A 21950-nucleotide genomic window follows, 5' to 3' on the forward strand; every position below is an offset into this window, starting at 1 on the left:
CCTTGCAGTGGGCGTAGTCAGGCTGCTGCTGCTGATGACGATTGCGGACTGCTTCTCTGCACAGTTGTGGGCAGTGAGGTCAAAATCTGGTAATCGTGGAGCTCCAGGTGCTTTATCAGATTGCCATTATCTGTGGAATCATGTGGTGCTGGTTTAGCACCACATAGCACGAGACGAGTGATGGTGCCTCTTGGTGTGATGAAGTATCTCCTACTACGACAGTTGTTCACACCTCAAGAACTCTGTACTCACTCGGCTGCCAGCTGCTGAATGTGGTTTGGAACGCAGGGCACGGAAAGAATTTTTTTCGCAGCCGCTCATGAAATGCAGCAAATGATAAGGCGCATCGATCAGGCACCTTCCCAGTGTAAAGCATGAAATCACACACACCCATCCAGAGGTCCTCTGCACTTTTTGCACTGCCTTTCACTGGTGTTCTCCCCTGAATACAAGGAGTGGAACATCTGGCACAGGCATTTGGGATTTTGTCCTCATCGCTGTCCATCTTAATGGGACAAAAAAGTCGGCAGGCACACTTAAAGACTGCTTACGTGTGACACAGCATAAGCCTGCCCGCTCATTTTTGTGAACGCAGTTGCCGTGCGCTGCGGTGTGATGCAACCCGATCCCATGCACCTGGCAATTGTACCTCTGCATGGTGCTAGTAGCTGCTGCCGCGATGCTGCTCCACTCCTATTGATCTGCGTGCTAACTTCGTGAAGGCAGTCGCCACCGTACAGTGGCCCATGCACTGTACAGTGCCCCAAGAGTCTGACGTGGTAGCTAATGGGTTGATGCCCATATATACAGAACTGGTCCTCCTCTACTTAACATTCATAGATTTCTGGGAGTCCTCACACCACTGCTGGTGCAGTGGTTAAGCAGTGCACCATTGCCCTGGGATTGCAGGTGGTGCACCAGTGGGACTGGTGCAAACCAGGTTGTCTCGAGCAGCTTCGCATTGCCAGGTTGTATGAGGAGGCCACATTTTATAGCTAACATCAAGTGTTAACGCACACACACACACACACACACGTTCAGCGACAGAGAGAGAGACTGGTTTTTGCTGAATGGGGAAGTAAGGCTTAAGAGTAAAAATACAAGCGTCCCAATGGGCTCCGTACATTTTCAACCTGCCCACTGTCCAGACAGTGAGTTTTGGCAGTAATGAGGCATAATACTTTGATTAGGTTCCGTCCCGAGAAAAGCTGTGCATAGTCGTCCATACTGACGGGGGCTGCATTAATGGGGCATGGCTGTAATCTGAAAGAAAGCCATGCCAATGCTTGCTAATGGCTCTCTAAGATAGCTCCAAGTTTAGTGAAATGAGTCTCTGCACCCCATAAGCCAAAGCAAACCCCTCTCTGCAATTCCTTGAATGGGGTCGATGCAGCCAAATGGGAACTGAGGTGCAGATCCCACAAGATGCCGAAGAGAACAACCCTCCTTTCTTTTTGCGGAATGGCACAAAGTAAGCAACACAAGGAAGTGTTCACAACAAAGCAGGCAGCCTTGAAAAAAAGAGGTAGATGTCATGGTTCATTCGGCTTAGCATCACACTTGCTTCTTGTTACAGTTCCTAGGTGAGACTCTAACATTCTCACTTCTTCCCAATGACTCCATCTGCTTCACATGATTTCATAAGCGCGTATTCAACTCACTTTTTCCTCCGCATGTATTTTCCTTTTCATTGGGCATGCAGGCACTACCACCATGCTCTCTGTAAGCATATTGAACACCACAATTTACGCATCGTCTTATGCTCTTAAAAGCTCCCCACCTGGTGCTATGCTCATTTTTTAACATCTAAAACACATCTGCTTCTTTTAACAGAGGTAAACGACACAATGCCTTGCTCTGTATCTGAAATTCACATTCCCAGTAAAGTTACTGCGCTTTTCATTATACATTCAACCACTAGTACATACTGGGTTTCCAGGACCAACTGACTGACTCAAAAGACCAATTAGTTTCCTCTGTCATACACTGCCACCCTTAGTTGAGCAGTGACAATAATTCCATGGAACAAGCACACCTGACAAGGGTCAAGACACGCTCTTTGAAGCAGCAGTTAGGACAGGAAAATCTTAAAAATGTACCAATCTGTACAAAACGTTGATCACTGATTGCCTCTGAGCCGTCAAGGTGCACCAGTGACACATGTGCCAGTGATTACCTGCTTCTACTACTGTACATGAAAAGCAGGCAAGTCCAACATTCACCTCCACAAGTGTGGTCTTCACTGATCGGCTTACAATGCAGCCACGTAACCTGGAGACTTTTGTACCAAAAACTAGTTCAAGCCTGTCAAAACTGGAACAAGACCTTATGTTCAGAAGACAGTGAAAACAACAAAGAGAGAGGGTAGAAGATGCAGCTTAATGCTGCACTATCTCATCTTTGTGCATGCCATTTTCGATGCCTTGTTAGAATGGGACTACACCAAGGCTGGCATAATTAGATGATCCTGAAACTGATTGTGTTCCATTTGTGCATTTTCTACCATTTTCACTCACATGAAGTGGTGCCGTGCACAAAGCTTGCACTTCGTTATTGTCTCAAGCAAAGTAATGAGAAGGGTGATGGAGGCATGAGGCAGACTCAGCCAACGACAAAGAGTTGGAATAGTACAGCAATGGAATTGCATTGGTATGCTATAGGGAGTATGCATCAACGTTGTGGTGTATACAGCATGGCAAGAGGCTGCAGGCATATCTAATCCATTTGGCCTATCGCCACCTGCTCCGGCTTGCAGTGCTGAAACTGCGTGCTGAGCCACAAAAAAGTGCCCACGAAATCACACGAATACCTCCTTTGCGAGCCAAACTAGCCCCATTCTACGAAGCCACTCACCACGTTGGTGTTGCCGGTGATGGCCGCCTTCATGTTCCGCACATCAGCCTTCCTCGTCTCGGGGTCAACCGGAATATGGATCACCTTGATCTTCAGGTATTCACCCGCCTGCGAGGAGATGCAACACATGCCCTTCGCACACACCACCCTCTTCGATGGTGCAAGGGATCTCAGGATTCCAAGAGGAGGTGTGCTGCTTCCTTCATGCAGGTGTCAGACATGGAAGCTACACAGCCTGCTCTACCTCCATTTTCTCGATGGCCACCCTATTAAATCCACTTCCAGCTTCATAAACACAATGCCGGTTAAAAAATTCATAAGTGTGCTTAGAACTTGGTTATCACACAGGGTATCTATCTGCCTATCTAATAACAACTTTGTTCACACCTGAAGCCCAGTCAGTCACGTGTAGGGCTACCTTCACAGCACCCAACTGTTGGTGTTTTTAGACACCAGGTTAACCTGACCAGCTCCTCATGTAATCGTTAATTCAAGAAATAGCACCAGAGAATTCATCTGTACTGCTTTGGAGTGTTAAACTCCATATGCATGCTGCTTTCATCATTTTTCCACTGCAGGACAGGCCATATGTGAAGCTTGCAACGTGAACAAAGGCCCCATTCAAGGCAGTGAGCGGATCAGCAAAGTGAACTTTAGTTAGATGTGCTTCTTTGACAGAAGCTCTGCCTGAGGCTATAGAAGTTGCGAAGAAACAGTGGTCATATCAGCATGCAATTAGGAGCGGCAACAGGAAGAATGCATACATTGTGGGCATTGTCACTGGCAGATAGGGCAGCTTCCTGGACAAATGAAGCTTCTTGTTTACACTTCTCTCAAAAAGGCAACACCTAAAAAGAAAACGAAATCCTGAACCATTTTAACCAAGGACTAAGGTATTTCCAGTGTTGGCAGGTGAGCAGCCTGTTACAAAACCGGCTTCACACAAACAGATAGACAAATGCACAATGGCTAAATGCAGGGAATGGCCACTATGAGTCCCAGCGCACCACAACTACAAGTCTGGTTGACAACATGGGCCCCTTCATGATTCAACGATATTTTTCAGGCATCCTCAGAGAAAATGTTGATAGAAAATCTAGTAGCTTATTTCTTCATGGCTAACAAATAAGGCGTTGAATTGTAAAAAAAAATAATCTAACAGATAGTCTTACAGGCCATTACATAGCCTGGAATTGTGAAGTTACTTTAAGGACCAGCAATGGGGGTAAGTTTCCCATATGAAGTGCACATAATCCTACCATCCTTCAGAAACACAAAGACATCACAAGGAAAACCAGTGCAAGCAAAACTCTGCAGTCAACAAACTGATAACCTTCACTTATGCTTACTAGTACAACCTTAGAATGGCCTTCCTACAGGCGCCAGTGGCATCAACAAAGTTACTCAAAGTTAACCATGAAGCTATGCATTTGTTTTAAAGCGAGTACAAATGGGCAGATTTACCCAATGTTTTCTGTTAATTCAAGGCGGCTATAAGCACCAAAACCACAAAGCAGCTGCAGAGCTCCTGTGTGGCCAGTGTTGCAGCGATAATATCCGGCGAGCGTAGCTCCTCTGGGGGCACATTCAGCGGGGACGAGCAGCTGACGGGCAGCGGGTAGCAAAGGCCTCACCAGTCTCCGGTGCGACGGCACTCCGCCCACCGATGACGCCCTGGCTGACAAGCATGCCAGAGTCGGCAGCAGCAGGCTGGCAAACGCAAGGAAGGTCGCCTGCATCGCAAAGGAAAGTGGATCAGATGGCTACGCCATAGTGCAGTCACTCAAGCCAGCTCTACCGAGGCTTTCGTTGTGGCTATGAGGGACGCCATGCTGAAGGGCTGCAGAAACCTCATCCACCTGAGGTTCCTTAACGTGCGCTGACAATGCACTGTACACGGGCCTCTAGGATTTCACCTCCATGGAAATTTGACTGCCGCGGCCAGGATTGAACCCGTGTCTCTCGGGTCAGCAGCCGAGCGCCACAACCACTGGGGCGGCACACTCGGGGAACAGGGGAAACGAGTTGGCTCACGGTACAGCTCGAGGTTATGCCAGCCGAGCAATGAGCTTGGCCGAGTCCCCAAATTTCACGAGAGATGCCTTTATAACCTCTGACGACACCAATCATTTTAAAAATCATTTTAAATCATTTTAATCTGCTACCAGACAGGAAGCTCGACAAAAGGCAGGAGGTAATGTGGCGTAGGCACCAGACGCGACCCTTCTTTAGCCCGTAGAAACTAGCACTCATGCACCCAGTGCAATACAATCCAACTTGCACACAATGCGGCGCGATAGCCGGATATGATGACATTCTATGGAGCTGCAAAAAGGCACCGCCACCAGCGGACCTCCTACCACCAGTCCCTTCTCTGCAGTGGTGGGAGGCTATACTGGCTGACTCAGACCCGCTGACGCAGGTACCGGCCACTGAGGGAGCTCACAGGGTCTCCGAGAGCCACGGGCTCGAAGCCTTCTAGTATAGTGCCCCCACAGGGCTTGATGCTGACAATAAATGTTTCCCAATCCAATGTGAGCAAATGAGGACGTACTTCTTTTTCTCACCAGCAGGATTCAGTACACTAGAGGGACTAATTAGTTTTTGAAGAAATAAGCCACAACTATGCAAAATAAAAGAGATTACATGCGTGTCATCAGCTCAGTCTGCAACATACACTGACAAAACGTACTGCAGTATCAAGAATTGTAGAATGGTGCCAAAACAAAGGAAGATAGATTGAGAAGGCCTTCTCAAAGTCTACAAACTGCATGCTCGCAGTATGAAGTCCTACTAATACACTTAAGTGAAAATTCTTCCACACATGAAATAAATTGAAGTAATGCATTTGCACAGCCCAGGGTGGATGGGTGCATCTTGAAAGAAAACTGCAAAAACTGTTTAATGACAAAATCACAGGAGAGTTTATTCTTTCTGCACAGTTTTCTTTCAAGATATAAAATAACATAGGCCTTAACAGTCCTTGTATAGAAGTAATAAAAAGAATGACTTCTCAATGAGCACTTCGTACAAACCGCTTGAGAAATTCCCTTCATATTTATTAAATGTTAACTTATAAAAGAGTTTCATGGTCTCTCTACATTAGGCTTATATATTGAAACCACGCACCATAAAAGAGATGCTTGCACTAGTTTTAATGACCTTAACATGCCACATTTGGCAATTTACTGATACTGTGTAACATTCAGGTGGCAATGAATTCTTCCTATACTAAGGTACAAATCGTGCGGATAATATGCTAGTAGCCCGCTCTAAAATTTTTACTCCCTGAAAGGAAACTCCTCTGGACGTGTAAAGAAAAACAAAACGAACCTGAAAACCCAGATAAAAAGATTCCACCAGCTGAGATACAAGAACACACTTGTAGCAATTACCAATATTATATCCAGAAACACGTACGCTGGAAGAATGAACAAAGCAATAATGTATAACATATATCTGCACAAACAAAACTACAGTTATGTTTACAGTGAAAGAAATTTGTCTTCACCTGCATCAACTCTCCTTAAATGATGGAAGAATAGAGGCAATAATGTACAGCATACTGGACAAACAAAACTACAGTCAAATGTTTACTGTGAAACAAATTTGTCTTCACCTGCATCAGCTCTCCCATTGCCTTAAGTTACTTACAATCTGGCAATATATGACATCTCCGCCAAGGTGGAAAGAAACAGATCCACGGAAGAGTCTTAGCGTGTCTGTCAGGATCCTCTGTGATGCTCAAAGAGTTAATTCCGGATTTCTCCAGCTGCACTCAGCCCCCCGTGCAGACTCTACTCACGGTACACAGCTGTCAGGACCTCCGTGAAAGGGACTGCAGCGTCAACGAATCACCTCTGCCTCCATCTTGCCTGCAGCCACAAAAACGCCCGCTTGCACCACTTCACTGGACAGCGTCCGCGTTGCGGTCTCGCTCTTCAAGGATGGCCTCCTGCAGATGGCAAGAGCTCCGCTGTGCCCTATGTCAGTGCACATTAAAGACCCCCAGGTGGCCGAAATTATTCCGGAGCCCTCCTCATCATCATCCTACTAAATGATAGCACACAGTGAAAATATGCAAAGAAAAAAATGTCTCAAAAGGCGTGTACATGAATCCATTACTCTACATGAAAATAGGGGGTAGGGGCACGTCCTCGACTTTGACAGAACAAATCTTGCCACCAACAGTAAACACAGGATGCTTTGCTACTAATGCAAGAGACAGAAACCAAGCCCATGTATACATAGAAAGGGAACGAATTGGCGCTGTGATAAAATATGTGGAAGTTTTCAGACATGAGCAAAGCAATAAGGTGCACGTGCCTGGCTATATTCACCTTAATTGCTCTAAATGCTCCACAAGACTGTTAAAGAAAGCCAAGTGCTTCTTCACTGGCTGTGGTGATGCAGAGGCTACAGCATTCAGCTGCTTAGCATGAGTTGCAAGCGTTATCTCAGACGTAGCATTCACATTTCATTGGCGACAAAAAGCAAAAATGTCCATGTGCTGAGAGACAGTGTTAAAGACCCCAGATGGGCGACATCAATTGGTGACAGGTGTTCAGTGTGGCATTTCTTATGGCTACAACACCACCTCAGGACATGAACTCCATAAAAAGGACTTTACAAAACTGCGCATAGATCAAATGTGTATCTTGAAAACACAAAGTGAACAAGGTTGTTGCCAGCATTTAGACAAGAGGGCTTGTCTTCACCCACACGAAGACAAGTGTTCTTGTTGAAACATTGGCATTCCCAAGAGCCTTAAGGCTCTTTCCTCCCTTGTTTACTTTGTGATGATCACAGCTAGTCATGCCATGCCAGCTGAAAAGAATGTACGAGCGTTCTTCAAGAATTCTCCAGCACAACACGCAAAGCACACATGCAAACATATGAAGAGAGCAATATATTTGTAACGTAATAGCAACATGTGCAAATTACATAAGATACCCACCTTCAGGTTTCAATGAAGAACCTGAATAATTTGAAGACAGACAGATGAATTTATTTGAAAAAACTACTGTGTAGCCAGCCTGGAGATTTATGCAAACTACAAGTATACAATTCTTTAACTCAGCAAGCTTCACGAAAATTTTCGATAAGCAATTGCTCTCCAGTTTTTACTATGGTGCATGTACTCCTTGAGCTGCCCCTATCAATTCTGACATTGGTGAAAACAGCGCGAAAGAAGAAGCCCGAAGGCGAAACGAGGAAGTGACAGGAAAGAGCGCTCTTTCCTGTCACTTCCTCGTTTCGCCTTCGGGCTTCTTCTTTCGCGCTGTTTTCACCAATGTCAGAATGGACCAACTAGCCCAGCAAAAAGTTCTGCTAAATGCCTCTATCAACCATTGCTCAATTAATATCTAGCGCTAGCAAAGCAGGACATTATACGAGGTATGATGCACGTACTTGCATCGCGGTGTTCTGTACTGCACTCTCAGCACGCAGATGTCTTACTAATAGCCTTCTCAATTCTGCGCTTAATGACACACTCGGTAGATGCATGCTGCACTTCAGTTCGATATCACGCAATTGTCTCTCACCAACAGCGTAAGTATTGCACCACTCGTAAGTGGGGCTAGATGCGACGACGCCAAGGGTGCACGGTGTCAGCCCACTTCCTTCGACGGAGCTTACTTTTCAACAAAGTGCACAACTGCGCAGCACGTTTCGCTTGGCGTAGGCAGACGATTCGATCAAATGCTCACTTCAGAAACTGAAACGTCGTGCACGCGGCTTGCAGCGTGAAACACCACACTTGACTTATGACACTCCTCTGCCAAGCCACGGCCTTCTCAAAAACACTAGGACGACGCAGCGGACGCAACTATACGCACAACACATCCAGAAGTTTCTCTTCCGAGCGACGCGGCGCTAACCCAGCCGTGGCGACCCCTGCCCCGCGAAGCTACAGTAGCGAAGCTCGGCGGAGAAGGAAGGTTGTGTGGAGAGAGAAAAACGGAGGAGGAGAGACGAGCCGGCTGCCAGGCGGCTTCACAAAAAGTGACGTCAGGGCCTCTCCTTAGGTCTTTCCTTCCTCCATGATTTCCGCCGCATGCCCTTTCCCACACACCCTGTCCCTTAATCCGATTAAATGTTTCCACCACCACCGAGTGCGCCCGGGCGGGAAACATTACGTTCGTGGGCAACACTGGGCGTGGCCGGCTTAGCTGCAGCGGCTAGCAAAGAAAAACAAGGTGTTGTAAAACGTGTACGAAAGCTTCAGAGGTAGCATTTGTGCACGCGTTTTAAAAGATGTGTACACACGATATCCCTTCGAATAAGGCTTTTACTTACACACTAATATATTTGCGCAAATAAATATGTTCTGTCACAAAATTGTCAACAAAGTAGGGCCACATTGCGTGTTTGAGAATGTGGCATCTACGCAAAGCTGCAGAGATCGAGCGATATACACGCAGCACTTCGTGTGGAATAGTGCACAGGTTTTGGAAAGGTGCTCAATGAAATAGAAAGGAAAGTTCGACAGTGGCACGGAGAAAGCGTTCTGCGGAGCGCTTGCACTGCCGACGCCGCACTCAATTAATGCAGAAGATTTGACAGCCGTCGCCGTAGCTCAGAGGTAGAGCACCGGACGCGTAATTCGGAGGTCGTGGGTTCGGATCCCACCGGCGGCAGTGGTTGTTTTAGAGCGCAGCTCTTTGGCGTCCGTTCCTGGGTTTCGCGTCGTCGTCGGCCTCGTAACCAGCTCCGCCCCCAATGTCACGCTTTTCAATTGGTCGAAATGCTCGTGACGTCACAGTGCGCGAATTTCAAATGGGGCCAATTGTACTTTGGCTAGTAACCATGCAACCAATCAAAGGGATCGTATAGTGATGCTGCAACTAAGTTGGACTGAGTTTAGTTAATTGCTTAATTAATCAATTAGCCTAATTAATATAGAGGAGAATGAAGAGGTCAGAAGAAAAGAAAAGAAAGACGCGCGCCGCAGCGACAACAGCGTCCGCGGAAGGAGACGCTGCTGAAAAAAAAACAGATAAGTACGAAGCCGCGTTCCCTCCACCACCACGCACTTCCCCACTCAGTAAGACGTTGCTCGTTTCATATACGTTGTGTCGAACATCCTAGACAGTTCCAACAATTGACAGGTTAATGACAGAACACGATGGATAGAAATGCAATAATATAAATATGAAATAGCCTAATTAACCTTTCTAGTTAGACCGCATAAATCAATAAAACCGAGAACGAAATTGGTCGAGTTGGGGAATCGAACCAGGGTTTCCGGAGTGCGATACGAGCACGCTAGCCACTCCGTAATGCCAGCTGAATGGTTTGGAATGAACAAAGGCGCGTCTAGCGTCTTCGTTCACTCCCATCTTCCCCCTTTCCCTTACGGCGAGGTGCAGGTGTCCACCCAGATATGCGAGAGAGATACATTTCCTTTCCTCAAAAAATAAATTTACCGTCCAGCAAGGCGTACAGCCGAATTGGCGATGGCGTTCTGTGGACTCCCTGGCAGCGTTGCAAGACGCTGTCGCGTTCCACTCTTACAGGCGAAGCTTAACATGTTAACCACACATCAGTAACACACGCAGACAGCCAATGGACGCGTCATTCGCTGGCAGCACTTGATTCATCATTCACAACCACATTCTTAACGTACGCTCCCTTGCCGCACATGCCAAGGACGTACACCACGATCACATTCTGCGCCATTCCTCTGTACTTTGCTTTGCTGAAACCTGGATGGATCCCGAAGAGCCTCTCGAAATCATAGATTTCCTATACTGCTGTGGTGCTCGCAGAGACCACAACAGAGCGGCGGGAGTCCCTATCTACTTGCGCACATCTCTCTGCAATCTCTATCTCTCTGCAATACCAGTCGAAATGTTTGGCACGTCACATGAAGTTGGCGAACTGTGCGCCGCAAAGTTGCCCAACGGCTTGCTGGTAGTAGCTGCCTACTTCGCCCCTACCGCACTCACGAAAGACGTCGTGCACTTCCTGCAACTCGCATTAACCGTCCATCGATCCACACCGATGTTAGTAGTGGGGGACTTTAATGTTGACATAAAGACAAACAGCAATTTCCTAACACTTATGCGAGAGAACATCCCGTTCCTCTCGCTCGTAACGCGTCCCACGGCTGTGACAACCTCGCGAGGCACTTGTATAGATCTCGTCTTTGAGAATCAAGCATTGGTGTACCAAGTCGAACATATATCAGTCTATTTCTCCGACCACAAAGCTTCCTTCATGACTGTCAAGAACTGTTAGTGGAGTCTTTGTTAAAGGAATACGTGTGAAAAATAAAAAAAAAATTCTGTGATAGCGCATACATGTGTTGCTCGATTTCTTTGCCTCAATCTATCGAAAAGGTGAAACAGCTTATTTGCTGCGCTCAAATTTCGCATTAGGAAGTAACGTAATCGTCGGTAATTTTTTTCTTCTGCTTTTCTCATCAATTAGCTTTAAGGGATAACATGTTCAGTAATATTCTAAATTGGTCAACACCACAAAATAAATAAATTAATTAAATATCCCCTGTGCCCCTTGGTTTCTGTGGCTGTTGGCTTCTTTCGTAACCGGTAGGAGGCTTTCTGATATGGTTCTTGGTTGGTGAAGTTCGTGCAGTGCTTGCTGTTTGTCTCCTCTTGGGGGTCACGATCGCTGCACTGCACAGGGTTGGGGAAAAGGAGGAAAAGATGATAGAGTAGAGGACGGGCACGGAGACGAGACGGAAGGCTCGTGCCGTAGCAAAGGCGGAAAGGGAGTGGAACCATGCGGCGCAGAAGTGCGCCAGAGAAGCACGCGTCCCAGGGACCCCCGGGACACCGACTAGGGACGCCGACCATGTAGCGGGGCCACTCTGTGGCTCCCAAACTTTTTCCCAAAATAAAAGTTTTCACCACCACCACCAGGGACCCCCTGCGCAAAGTCTACCACCCCAGACGTGTCGGCCGTTGCGGGCAGGGTAGCTGCGCGCGGAAGAATAGGTCGGAAAAGGTGAAGAAGGTTATGCCGCGAAGCGGCAGCGAGCATGAAATGTGCGCGAAGTAAAAGGTAACGAAAGGTATGCCGCGAAGCGGCAGCGGGCATAAAATGCGCGCAAGGTAAAAGGAAGAGAAGGTATGCCGCGAAGCGACAGCGGGCATATGATGCGCGCTAAAAGAAAAGGAAAAGAGAGGTATGCCGCGAAGCGGATGTGGGCACGAAATGCGCGCTAAAAGAGTGGTGGGGCGCTAGCGCGGCAAGGCGACAGAGCGGGATAGCAGGGGCAGCGAGACACGGGTCGGGGTGTGGCGGTGGCGGCAGTGCCGGAGGCGTCCGGGGCAGCCCCTCCGTGAACACGACAACGCAGACTACCGCCCTTAGATAGCGAAGCACGTGTCCAACCTGCCCCGTGTTTGCCGACAACTGCGGCCAACCCCAGAGTGCACCCACCGCCACGAAGATATCCACAAAAATCGCCAAAAGGCGCAGCGCCCGCGGACGAAGAGAGTCGAAAAAGAAGGAGGTGGCTGGTTCAAAATTTTGGAGCGGCCGGAGAGATGAGCGGGCTATAAGAGCGCACTGCGTAGTTAGCGAGCACTGAGACACGCAAATAGGGTAGTCATGCGGGTAGAGACCTCGCATGTGGTTTACCGCGTGTGCGGTTAGCGGGCAATGGAATTGCGCGCAGTGGAGTTAGGCTGCCAAGAAGGCGAGCCAAAGGAAGAGAGCGGACGAGAGCGATAGACGCCCTGAGCGAGAAGAGAGCGCGGGCGGCGGCGCGGCCCGGCGCAAGGACCGAGAGGCGCAGGGGCAGCGCGGCGACGACGGAGCAAGCGGTGGCGGCAGAAGAGGCAGAGTCCGGGGGGTGCCTCCGGCGGACATGATAGCGCAGACTACCGCTCTCAGATAGCGATGTACGAGCCCGACCCGCCCCGTGTGGGCCTACGACTGCGGCCAACTCCGCGACATGCGCGCAGCCCAAGAGCAACGCGGAGAGTGCGCCGGAACGGGCGCCGCGAGCGCGAGGGAAGCCAGAAAGGCATGAGATATAGAAGCGGGCCAGGGTGGCGCGCTGAGAGAAAACGGAAGAAGGCAGAGTGAAGAGAGGCCGTTGGGCGAAAGAGTATAGCAGGCACACGAAGTGCGTGCGGGAGAGTTCACCGTTCGTCCAGAGTCCAGGGCGCGCCGTCCGAGCAGCAGACACACGCGAACAACACACACAGGTAATCCGTTCGAGGGCGGTGAAAAAGTCTGCTAGGAAGTCCACTGCAGAGCAGGGGGAGAGAGTTGTTGCTGCTGAAAGACCACCAATGAGGAGGCGCAGCCATGGTATCCAAGGAAGACCGTTGAGTAATCCTGGGTGGCGGGCCGCTGTTGGGCGTGCGTCGTAGAAATAGGGCCTCCATCGTCGCCGTCAGCGCAGACAAAGGGCCTGTTGAGAGACGCCGGCCGCCGACACCCGTCGGCGGCACGAACGAGACTGGCTTTCTACGCGTATGCAGATATACCATGGTAGCGAAGGCTCCATAGACGCCCATTGGTGTAAAAAATGGCCGCTCATGGGGCACTCCAGCGCTATGGTGGCTAGAAGGGGTACGTGGCGTCAACGCCGGCGCGTTCGCGGCGAAAGGGCGCGCCGTCAATTCATGCCGCCACCGCGGTGGCCGCAGCGACGCTGCGGTTAGCACTTCGATGCCTCCCGCGCTCCCTGCTCATGCGTGCGCACGTGCGGTTGTCGTCTGCTCGTCTCGACGGTGCTCCCACGTGTTTTTCGCTGTGTTTCTTTTGTGAAGGGGTACTTGTTGGCATGCATGCTTCAGGTCCGTGTCCTGGATCAGCAAATGGATCATCGCGCAAAGAAAGCGAGACAAACGCACTTCTTTGCGCCTAACTGTACTTCTGTATCGTCAAGGAAGTCGGGTGAGCGTGTTACTTTGTTTTCTGTGCTAAAGGACCCCGAACGCTTTGAAGCATGGCTACGAGCCGTGCCCCGGGCTGACAAAGCTCTCGACGGGAACTCAGCCCTCTGTGAACTTCACTTTGATGAACAGTATATTGTCCGGCACTTCACGCACGTGATCAACGGAGCAACAGTCAAGATTCCCCGTGATCGACCCGTGCTTACAAGCGACGCGGTTCCAACGATTTACCCAAATGCTCTGTCGTACCTTTCCAAGAAAGCCCTTAGAAGAGGCAATCGAAAACGTCGACATGCGGCCTCCCCTCGAAGCTCCAACGTTGCGAAATGGGTGCCTCTTCCCAAGGCGTAGAGACCGCAAATGATGGAGTGTTTCAGAGCAGCAGGCTCTTGCATCTGAATTTTGCGTTCAAAGATGCGAGCTACCAAGAGTGTATTGGTCCAGACACCAGATCACTGGTTCTGATAACGTCACGGCTTTCACTGTGTGTGCGTTAGAAGACCACAATCTCTACTTTCAAAAGGTAGTCCTCGTGATGTCGGACAGCAGCGCGATTCAAGCGACGGTGTTCGTACAAGCAACCACCCACTGCTTCAGTGTGAAGCAAGTAAGAAGCGACAGCCTAATGGACTTGGTATCTTTTCTCCAGCTTACAAAGTTGAATCTTGTAGGCTGCCCAGAGCAAATAACAGCACTCAAACAGAATCATCAAGTTCTATGTGCGCTCAAGGCTTCATTTCTACGTGAAATCTCAGAACGCAAAACGGGACGAAACGCGTGAGCGAATGAAGATGTTAAAACTTCGAAGAGTGCTCTGAAGTGTGCCTTCTAAGCTTTCCACTTTTTAATTAGCGACTTTTATAGTTTCAGTCATAATTATGTACATGTGCAGTATGTTTCTGTGATACCCCAAGCAACCACCGATATCCTTCGGACGGCCGACAGAGGTCTGTTTCGGATGTTCTGTACGTCCGCTGAACATCCGCAAACAGCCGGTAGACGTCCGTCGGCCGTCCGAAAGGTGGCCAAAGGTATACGGTTCGCCCGCCGACGGACGTCCAGTTGAGTACGTCCATTGGCGGATCTTTCTCGAATATTCGCATATATGGTGCATGCGCGCTTTTTACACTCCGCACGATGCAATAAAACCAAAAACAATTTGATGCATAGCACGCATATTTTATTTTGGTTGATGATACATCAGCAGAGCAATGGGTTATATTCAGAAAATTTCTTAAATGTGACTCTTCAACGTGGCAAGCTTGGGACACACATCCGTAATCTTCCCACTCACAGGATTTCTGAAATAAAAAAGAACGCGGCAAACATGCATGTGAAACAAATGGCACAATGCAGCAGCCCAAGTAAAAACATTGGAACCAATTAATAGAAGTGTTTAATGCTGCAAGCATAACAGGCAATGCACTTTAACAAACACCTCAAAGTATAAGGCAATAACAGCTCTCACTTTTCCACACCATATTTCACAGTGTATCTGTTCTTTATTTATTCTCATGGGCCTTAGGGAACTAACCTGCGCAGCACTGTATGTACGCGACTGTGCACAGAAAGCCGCAAAGCTTCCGTTGCGAACCACTGCGAACTACACGTGCTCCCTATGGCCTGCCTTTCGCGCGTTGTCACTCTTTATATAGGCACAGTGAACCTAGCGATGCCTTAAAAATTAACAAGACGCGAAAATACTCCGTCAAGCCGCGCGAGTTGAGGGCTCCCGCAGCTGTGTGATATGTAGGCTCCCGAAAGTGTGAGAACAGCACACACTTGTGGAAGCCATCTCCTCGCGCTTACTGCTCCCACTGTCCTGTGAACGAATGCTATATGAGCATGCTGCACTGTCCTAGAAGTAAGTTCCAAGAAGTGTACTGGATACATACCTTCGTAGGCAATCACATGTGCACTAAGACTTCTTTAAACCAAGGTCGACGCAGTACGGGATTCCGGTGTTGCAGAAGAGCTTCAGGCGCTTCCCGTATCTTTCGAATTGCTTAAGTTACATACTACTTTCGTCCACAGACCGAACAAAGCCACACATTATAATAACAGAGCTATAAAGCTCTGCGCGACAACATTACGCGACAAATCAACAAAGCGCTACGGAGCCGTACTGATGGATTGGAGTGGACTGACCGCGAACTGACATCTATGATGATGGTGACAGCAGAATGCACGGCAGTTTTGATTGTTACGAATGGTTTCAATGGCAAGTTTAGCTAGCAAAACGGTGGACATGTCGCACAACTCCACTAATTTGGAGAAGTTTTATAAATATAAAACTAGTCATTGAGTTCTTGCAAAATTCTGCAACACCTGCTTCTCCTCTTAGTTAAATTTAGCTCGTTGGCGGCCAATTTACAAACATCTTCGCGTCAAACGCTCCAACTGATGCAAATAAAACAGTATACATACACGAAAGACGCGAATTTTCTGTGAAATAAAAAACGTCCATACTCATGGCCTGGGAGAATACTCGGCCTTACATCCTTCGGACGTACACTTCGTCTCTCATGCGGATATACAAAATTGGACACTGCCCGTACGTACGGCGGATGTACGAATACGGATATCCGAAATCGGATTGTGGTTGTACGTCCGATGGACGTTCGATCTCGGCAAAGGACGTTCGGATCTAGCTCGTACGTCCGACGGATATCTGTGGTTGCTTGGGACATGATGTTCCTGACGATGGCCTAAGCTATTTTTCAAGAAGTACTTTGATTTGGGCTAGTTGGTTAGTTGAGATGTTAGTTCAGAGATTGAAGCGGCCTCGGGATGAGAAACTTCTAGAAGCAAGAAAAAAATCGGTCCCTGTGATTTCCTACATGCATAAGGTTTCCCATGGCATTAAAAAAGTAGCAAGCAAACATCAGGTGCAGGTTGTGTTCTCGGCCCCATCAAAGTTGTCAAAGATTTGCACTATGTCAAAACCTGAGAAGAAACGACCGGTTTGCCCTATTAAACATCAAAAACAGTTCACGAAATGCAGATCACAAGTGGTATATCAGATTCCTCTAAGCTGTGGTCTTGTGTACATAGGGCAAACCGGTCGATGTTTTAATGAACGGGCCAGCGAACACATGCGGAATGTGCGCCAACAACATGGAAGTTTCCTTGCTGACCACTGCAAGACTTGCAAAGGGTGTAGTCCGGATTTGAGCAAAACAGTTTTTTGAAGAGCGGTAAAGACAGATTTGAGCGGGAAGTAGTGGAGGCATTTTTTATTAAGAAAGCGGGAAGCGCATGCGTGAGTAGGCCTTCAATTTCAATTAGTGACGCTGAGGTGGCTTTTCTCGAAGGCTGTCTTTAGATTTTACGTTTTATCTTTGACGCTGGGAGGTTTTCTCAGTGATTTTGACGCTAGAAATAGTTCATTGACGCTGGGAGGTTTCCCCGAAGGTTTACGTTTTCATGTCCACCAAAAATTTTCCGCGTTTGTTGTTGGTCATTCTTTCATTATCACAATTTGTGTTAAATCAGGATTGTTGAGTTTGCGCTCTGGTTGCCTTGTTCAAGCGTTTGTATTTCTTTTCAGAAAGAATTGCTTTCATGTGGGTTGCGCGCTCTTCTAATCTCGAGACTTATAAAATAAGGAAAATGTTATCATGTGTATAGTGCAGAATGCATATCTGTCTGTAATAGTTGCGCCTACTTCCGGTGTTAGGACTTTTGATGACAATTTCGTTTTGATGTGTGACAGGCTTGCGAGATATGGCTGAGGTGATGCATAAAATGTAGGGGTCTGGTGCAATAAACTTCAGTTGCAAGTTTGCGCCCGTACTGTTGTGTTCGTGTCTCCTTTGTCTTTGTTGTTTTCGCGCCGTCCGAACTATTTTTCAAAGAGTCACTTTATTTTTTCTGTCACGTGCAGTAAGTCTATGTGATACATATGATGTTCCTTACCCTCTAAGCTTTCTATTTTTTAACGATCGAGTCACTTTTATAGTTTCACTTTTGTGCAGTATGCCTCCGTGATAGGTTCCTGAACGTAGTGTGTAATAAAAGTCATATTCACATGCTGGCTTGCTTGCGCAGGTACATGACTGCTTACTTCTGTGGCGCTCCTTTCGTTGAGAGTTGCGAGATCGTGTGAGACTCGCAAGATTACTCTCTATAGTCAGCGCTTTCACGAGATAAAAGCGTACGCAGACTGATGATCACTGTAGGCTGTAAAGTCTTCACCTCAGTTTCAGACTAATCTGCGCGGGTGCATCCAGCGTGAACGCAAAAAAAAAATCCAGCTTTCTGCACGCGCGGCGAACCCGGCGCAGCCAGCCTTTCCTGCGCGCAGCGCGCTCGCCGCATCGGATGGATGGATGGATGGATAGGAGCGCCCCCTTTGAAATGGGGTGGTGGCAATTGCCACCATGCTCAGCTTTTCTTTCTTTATTATTTTACGGACAGCAGCGCCACCTACGTATGGCATGAAATGGAAGCACGGCGCTCGCCTCCCGGTCGCGTCACCTACCCCTTCTAGCCATCATACAGCGCCCCCATTTCGGGGGGCAACCTACGTATGAGTTACGTTAAATGACGTCACGCATACGCATGCTTTTGGCGCGAATTATAAAGTGGTCTTTTTATAGTACCCGCATTTTCGAACCGGTACCTATAGAGGGTTGCCTTTCATCACGCACCAACCTTTGCCAGTCAAATGTGCTCGCGGTCCTGCTAGTTATGGCCTTGTTAATGTGCAATTGGGAACCCAATGAAAGCGGCTGGCAAAGAAGGCAGCATAGAAAGGCAGCAACACTTTCAGACGCTGGCTAAGGATGCATGATTCGTAGTGGAAACCTTGGTGAAAATACTGGTGCCAGTACTTTTGAGTACATCAAGGTATGATGCACAAAGCACGGGCTCAAGTGCACAGTTTGCAATACAGTGTACGGCAAGTATGGTTTTCATATTTATGGTTTATTACAGCAACCATACAAATACAGTGATAAAGCACGCCAACAAAAAATGCGCGTCACAGGCAGCTCAAGCAGTAGTTTTTTTTAAGCTGGCTATTCATCTCAATGTTCACACTGCGGATAGGAAAAAGCCCTGAAGTTCCACGAACGTTGCGCCAAGTAGGAAATTGAAAAGTATAGAAAACAATGCTACGACAGCAGCTATGTTTACACCTGCATGACAATATTAAAAACAAGTTTTAGCGTCAACAAATCTACTCAACGCTAGAGCATTACACCGTACATAGGGCCTGCGCACAACCTCGAGACCTCATTCTTGTCGCTAACCGAAGTAACTTGAAGCAATTTTAATCAAAATAAAATATACATGAAGTGCAGTTTAAAGTGAAGTGCAAGGACATTCAATACACCACTCCTTCCTCGAGTAGGCACAGCATCGAGACGCAGCTATCCTGGCCGCAGATACACAAACAGTTCCAAGTGCTTGGAAGAAGCCCGCAGGTCTCGCAGCTGGCACGGCGTCTTCTCCAGGCTGAGGTTGCGGCAGAACTGCACCCACGTTTTGCACCTGGACATGATGCAGCGTCCACGTTATACAACTGCACCCAAATGAATACCATATACTCCAAACGTCAATACGCCAAGACTCATTTCACCTACATGCAGTACAGGTGCCCCAAAAGTAATACGGAGCACGCGAGCTATGGCCGCACTGGAATAAACTGCATGTCAGCGCGCTCTATCAGCAGATGCGCAGCGAAAAGCGACGGTACGTCGGCCCATCCGGCTGACCCATCTCGATAACTTGATGCTCGCGTTATCGCCGCCACGAGCGAATCTGCGCTGCTACCATCAGTGCTCGCCAGGGGCACTTTCAATACATAATGGAAGGGTTTGTTGTTGATCCGCGCCGTGTAGAAAGTGGCGTTCGGCAGGTTGCACTTTTTGCTTTTTCAGGAATGCCACCATTTTCAGCCTGCGAGACCGCCGTGGTTCGCTCTTCGCTTCGCGGCGAGTTTGTGACAATGAAAACAGAGCAAGCTTCACGAAGGACGCAGAAAGGAAAGACGACACACAGACGCTGATCTAACAGTGGAATGTTTTGCCCTGATCGTCTCCTCTTTCTGCGTTCGTTGTGAAGTTTGCGCTGATTTTACCGTGATGAACAAGCTCATGATGTGTTCGTCGAGTTTGTGCGCGAGCTATAGAATACAAACGTTTCGGCCGTCACTTTGGCAAGTGTGGTCAACTTTTTCTTGGTTCAAGGAAGTTCATGAAAAAAAGAATAACATGCATGTGTTGCCTTCGTGATTTTCATTATAAAGATAGGGAAAGCAATCTACCTTGGAATCTACGTTGAAAAGTAATCTACCTCGTATCAGCCACAGAACGAGTCCAGATGAACTTTGGGTGGGAGGCTGTCAAGAAGATGTGGGACAACCTCCAAAAGCGACGTCGACCCCTTGTACGAATCTCTTGACCTATGTCGTCAACCTGCGTGGGGCTTTACCAGTTATGAAACTGTTGAGTTGCATAAAAGGGCACCTTTCGAGGTTATTTTTTTTTAACTGCCTCCTTTCTGCCACCCATTTCTACTTGCGCCCCTGGCGGGCAGGGATGGTAGCAGCGCAGCTTCGCTCGTGGCGGCGATAACGCGAGCATCAAGTTATCGAGATGGTTCAGCCGGATGTGCCAACGCCCCCTCGCTCTCTGCTGCGCATCTGCTGATAGAGCGCGCTGGCATGCAGTTTTTTTCCATCTCGGCCGCCGCTCGCGTGCTCCGTATTACTTTTGGGGCACCTGTACCTTATAACTATGGCAGAAAATGCTCACGCCAAGCCTCCAAGCCTCAGAGTGCGGTTACGCTCGCCTGATACCATGCGGCTAGCTGCTTTTCTAAGCTCAAAGAGTGACGAGAGCGATGCAGCGAAATGAGTTTAAAACTACATTGACGGTCATGTATACGTAGAACGGCAATAACTACTACTGGCCGAATTCAGTTAAGGCACAGTCAATGCGGCGCACATACACACGGTTGAATTTCGATACTGTCAGTTGCGAGGGGATCCTCAAATTGGCTTCACGGTGCTGCAAAACCCATTGATGTCATGCTCAGAGCTGTTAGGCAGCGCAGTTGGTTTTAAATTGACCATGCGGCAAGTAGAGGGCACGTGGTTGCTCATGAGAGCCCGGTATCAATTTCACGTTGGTGACAGTCAGCTGCACGAAACTAGACACAAATAAGGCAAATGATTTGTGTCTTTTGCACATCTTATGACGGCAAGTGCGTGCCCTGCAATTTACTAAAATATCCCGATAACATGCAGCCAAGTGCGTATGAAACGGTTACAGCTACGAATAGGCGCGGAAAGCCCGACAAAAGCATATCTAGAGCAGACGACAACGGCAAGAGCTCACCTGCGAAAGTCCAGAGGGAAGCGGTGTAGTCTTGCTAAGACACCCACGGTACAATCCACGCTGCGACAATGTGCCACGGAGCAAGGTTTCTTCACATGCCGCAAGCTCATCTTGAAATGCAGAGCTAAGCGCTTGAAGCGGTGAGCGCGAAGCCTCGGGAAAAGGTTTCGCACTGACCGTACACCGAAGGAAACGCTGCAGCGGTGCAGCGGGGTGCAGATCTTGCCAAACGGCGACATAGAAGCGACGGGAAAGGACGACAAAAACTTCTTAAAGGGGCCATTTCGAGACCGGCGAGCTTAATTTGCACGCTTTTCAAGGCGCGCCATAGCAGGCAGCTGGAGATAAGAAATCGCTTTGTAAGCTGCGGCCGGGTACCGAAACAAGGCCTGCAAAGTCGCGCTACAAATGCACCGCACACTCATCAACCGAGGGCGCAACAAGAGCGTTGCAAAAAATTACAAAATTCGGCGCAATGTTTAGCTGAAATAGTTTACCTATTTTATAAACGTGGCAATAAAATATTCATTTCTTTTTGTTGTTTTGTAGCATTTTTATTTGTGCTTTTGAATTTCATGATATAAGTGTTTCGGCCGCCCAAAGTGGCTGTGCTGCAGTCGCGCTAGACCGTTTTTGGGCCCAGCCTTCGCCACCATTCTACATCCACCTTGTATGCAGTGCGATGTGTTGAGACGCGCTGTGCGCTCGGTTGCATGTATGGATAGTCTGCTAGCCCACTGGCAGCTTTTACGCGCTTTGAGGCAGCTGCATCTATTGTTTGCTAAACTATGCAAGCTCAGCCCCTTCGTGGTGCAGCAAAAAAAAAAACTAATATATGATATACAACGCGTTAAACTTGTTCCGCGCACAC

At 48.3% G+C, this 21950-nt stretch overlaps 2 protein-coding genes across 32 annotated transcripts in view; both read right to left on the reverse strand.

Moving 5' to 3' along the window:
- LOC149326128 (uncharacterized) overlaps positions 1-8755 on the reverse strand; it is a 53131-nt gene extending 44376 nt beyond the window's left edge. For 7 of the 31 annotated variants that reach the window (XR_016286007.1, XR_016286008.1, XR_016286011.1 and 4 more), the window contains exons 1-4: positions 8400-8755; positions 6659-6808; positions 3618-4586; positions 2-2961 (exon numbers count right to left, since the gene is read on the reverse strand). Coding sequence is in view for 9 of the 31 variants with exons in the window: in XM_089562579.1 (XP_089418705.1) it covers positions 2854-2982 (129 nt within the window). In the remaining 22 variants the exon portion in view is untranslated. Of the gene's footprint in view, position 1; positions 4587-6658; positions 6837-8265 lie in introns of all 31 variants that reach the window. The other 24 variants (XM_089562600.1, XM_089562597.1, XM_089562602.1 and 21 more) reach the window with 22 other exon arrangements.
- Positions 8756-18542: 9787 nt separating this feature from the next.
- On the reverse strand, positions 18543-21546 carry LOC149326129 (uncharacterized). Its single transcript, XM_089564014.1, has 2 exons — positions 21080-21546; positions 18543-19229 (listed from the first exon to the last, which is right to left on the reverse strand). The coding sequence occupies exons 1-2, from the start codon at positions 21316-21318 to the stop codon at positions 19109-19111; spliced, it is 360 nt and encodes a 119-aa protein (XP_089420140.1). The 5' UTR covers positions 21319-21546; the 3' UTR covers positions 18543-19108.
- Positions 21547-21950: the final 404 nt, after the last annotated feature.

This window comes from Amblyomma mixtum, chromosome 10 (genome assembly GCF_055824585.1).
Source record: "Amblyomma mixtum isolate Tamu chromosome 10, ASM5582458v1, whole genome shotgun sequence".
NCBI lineage: Eukaryota > Metazoa > Arthropoda > Arachnida > Ixodida > Ixodidae > Amblyomma > Amblyomma mixtum.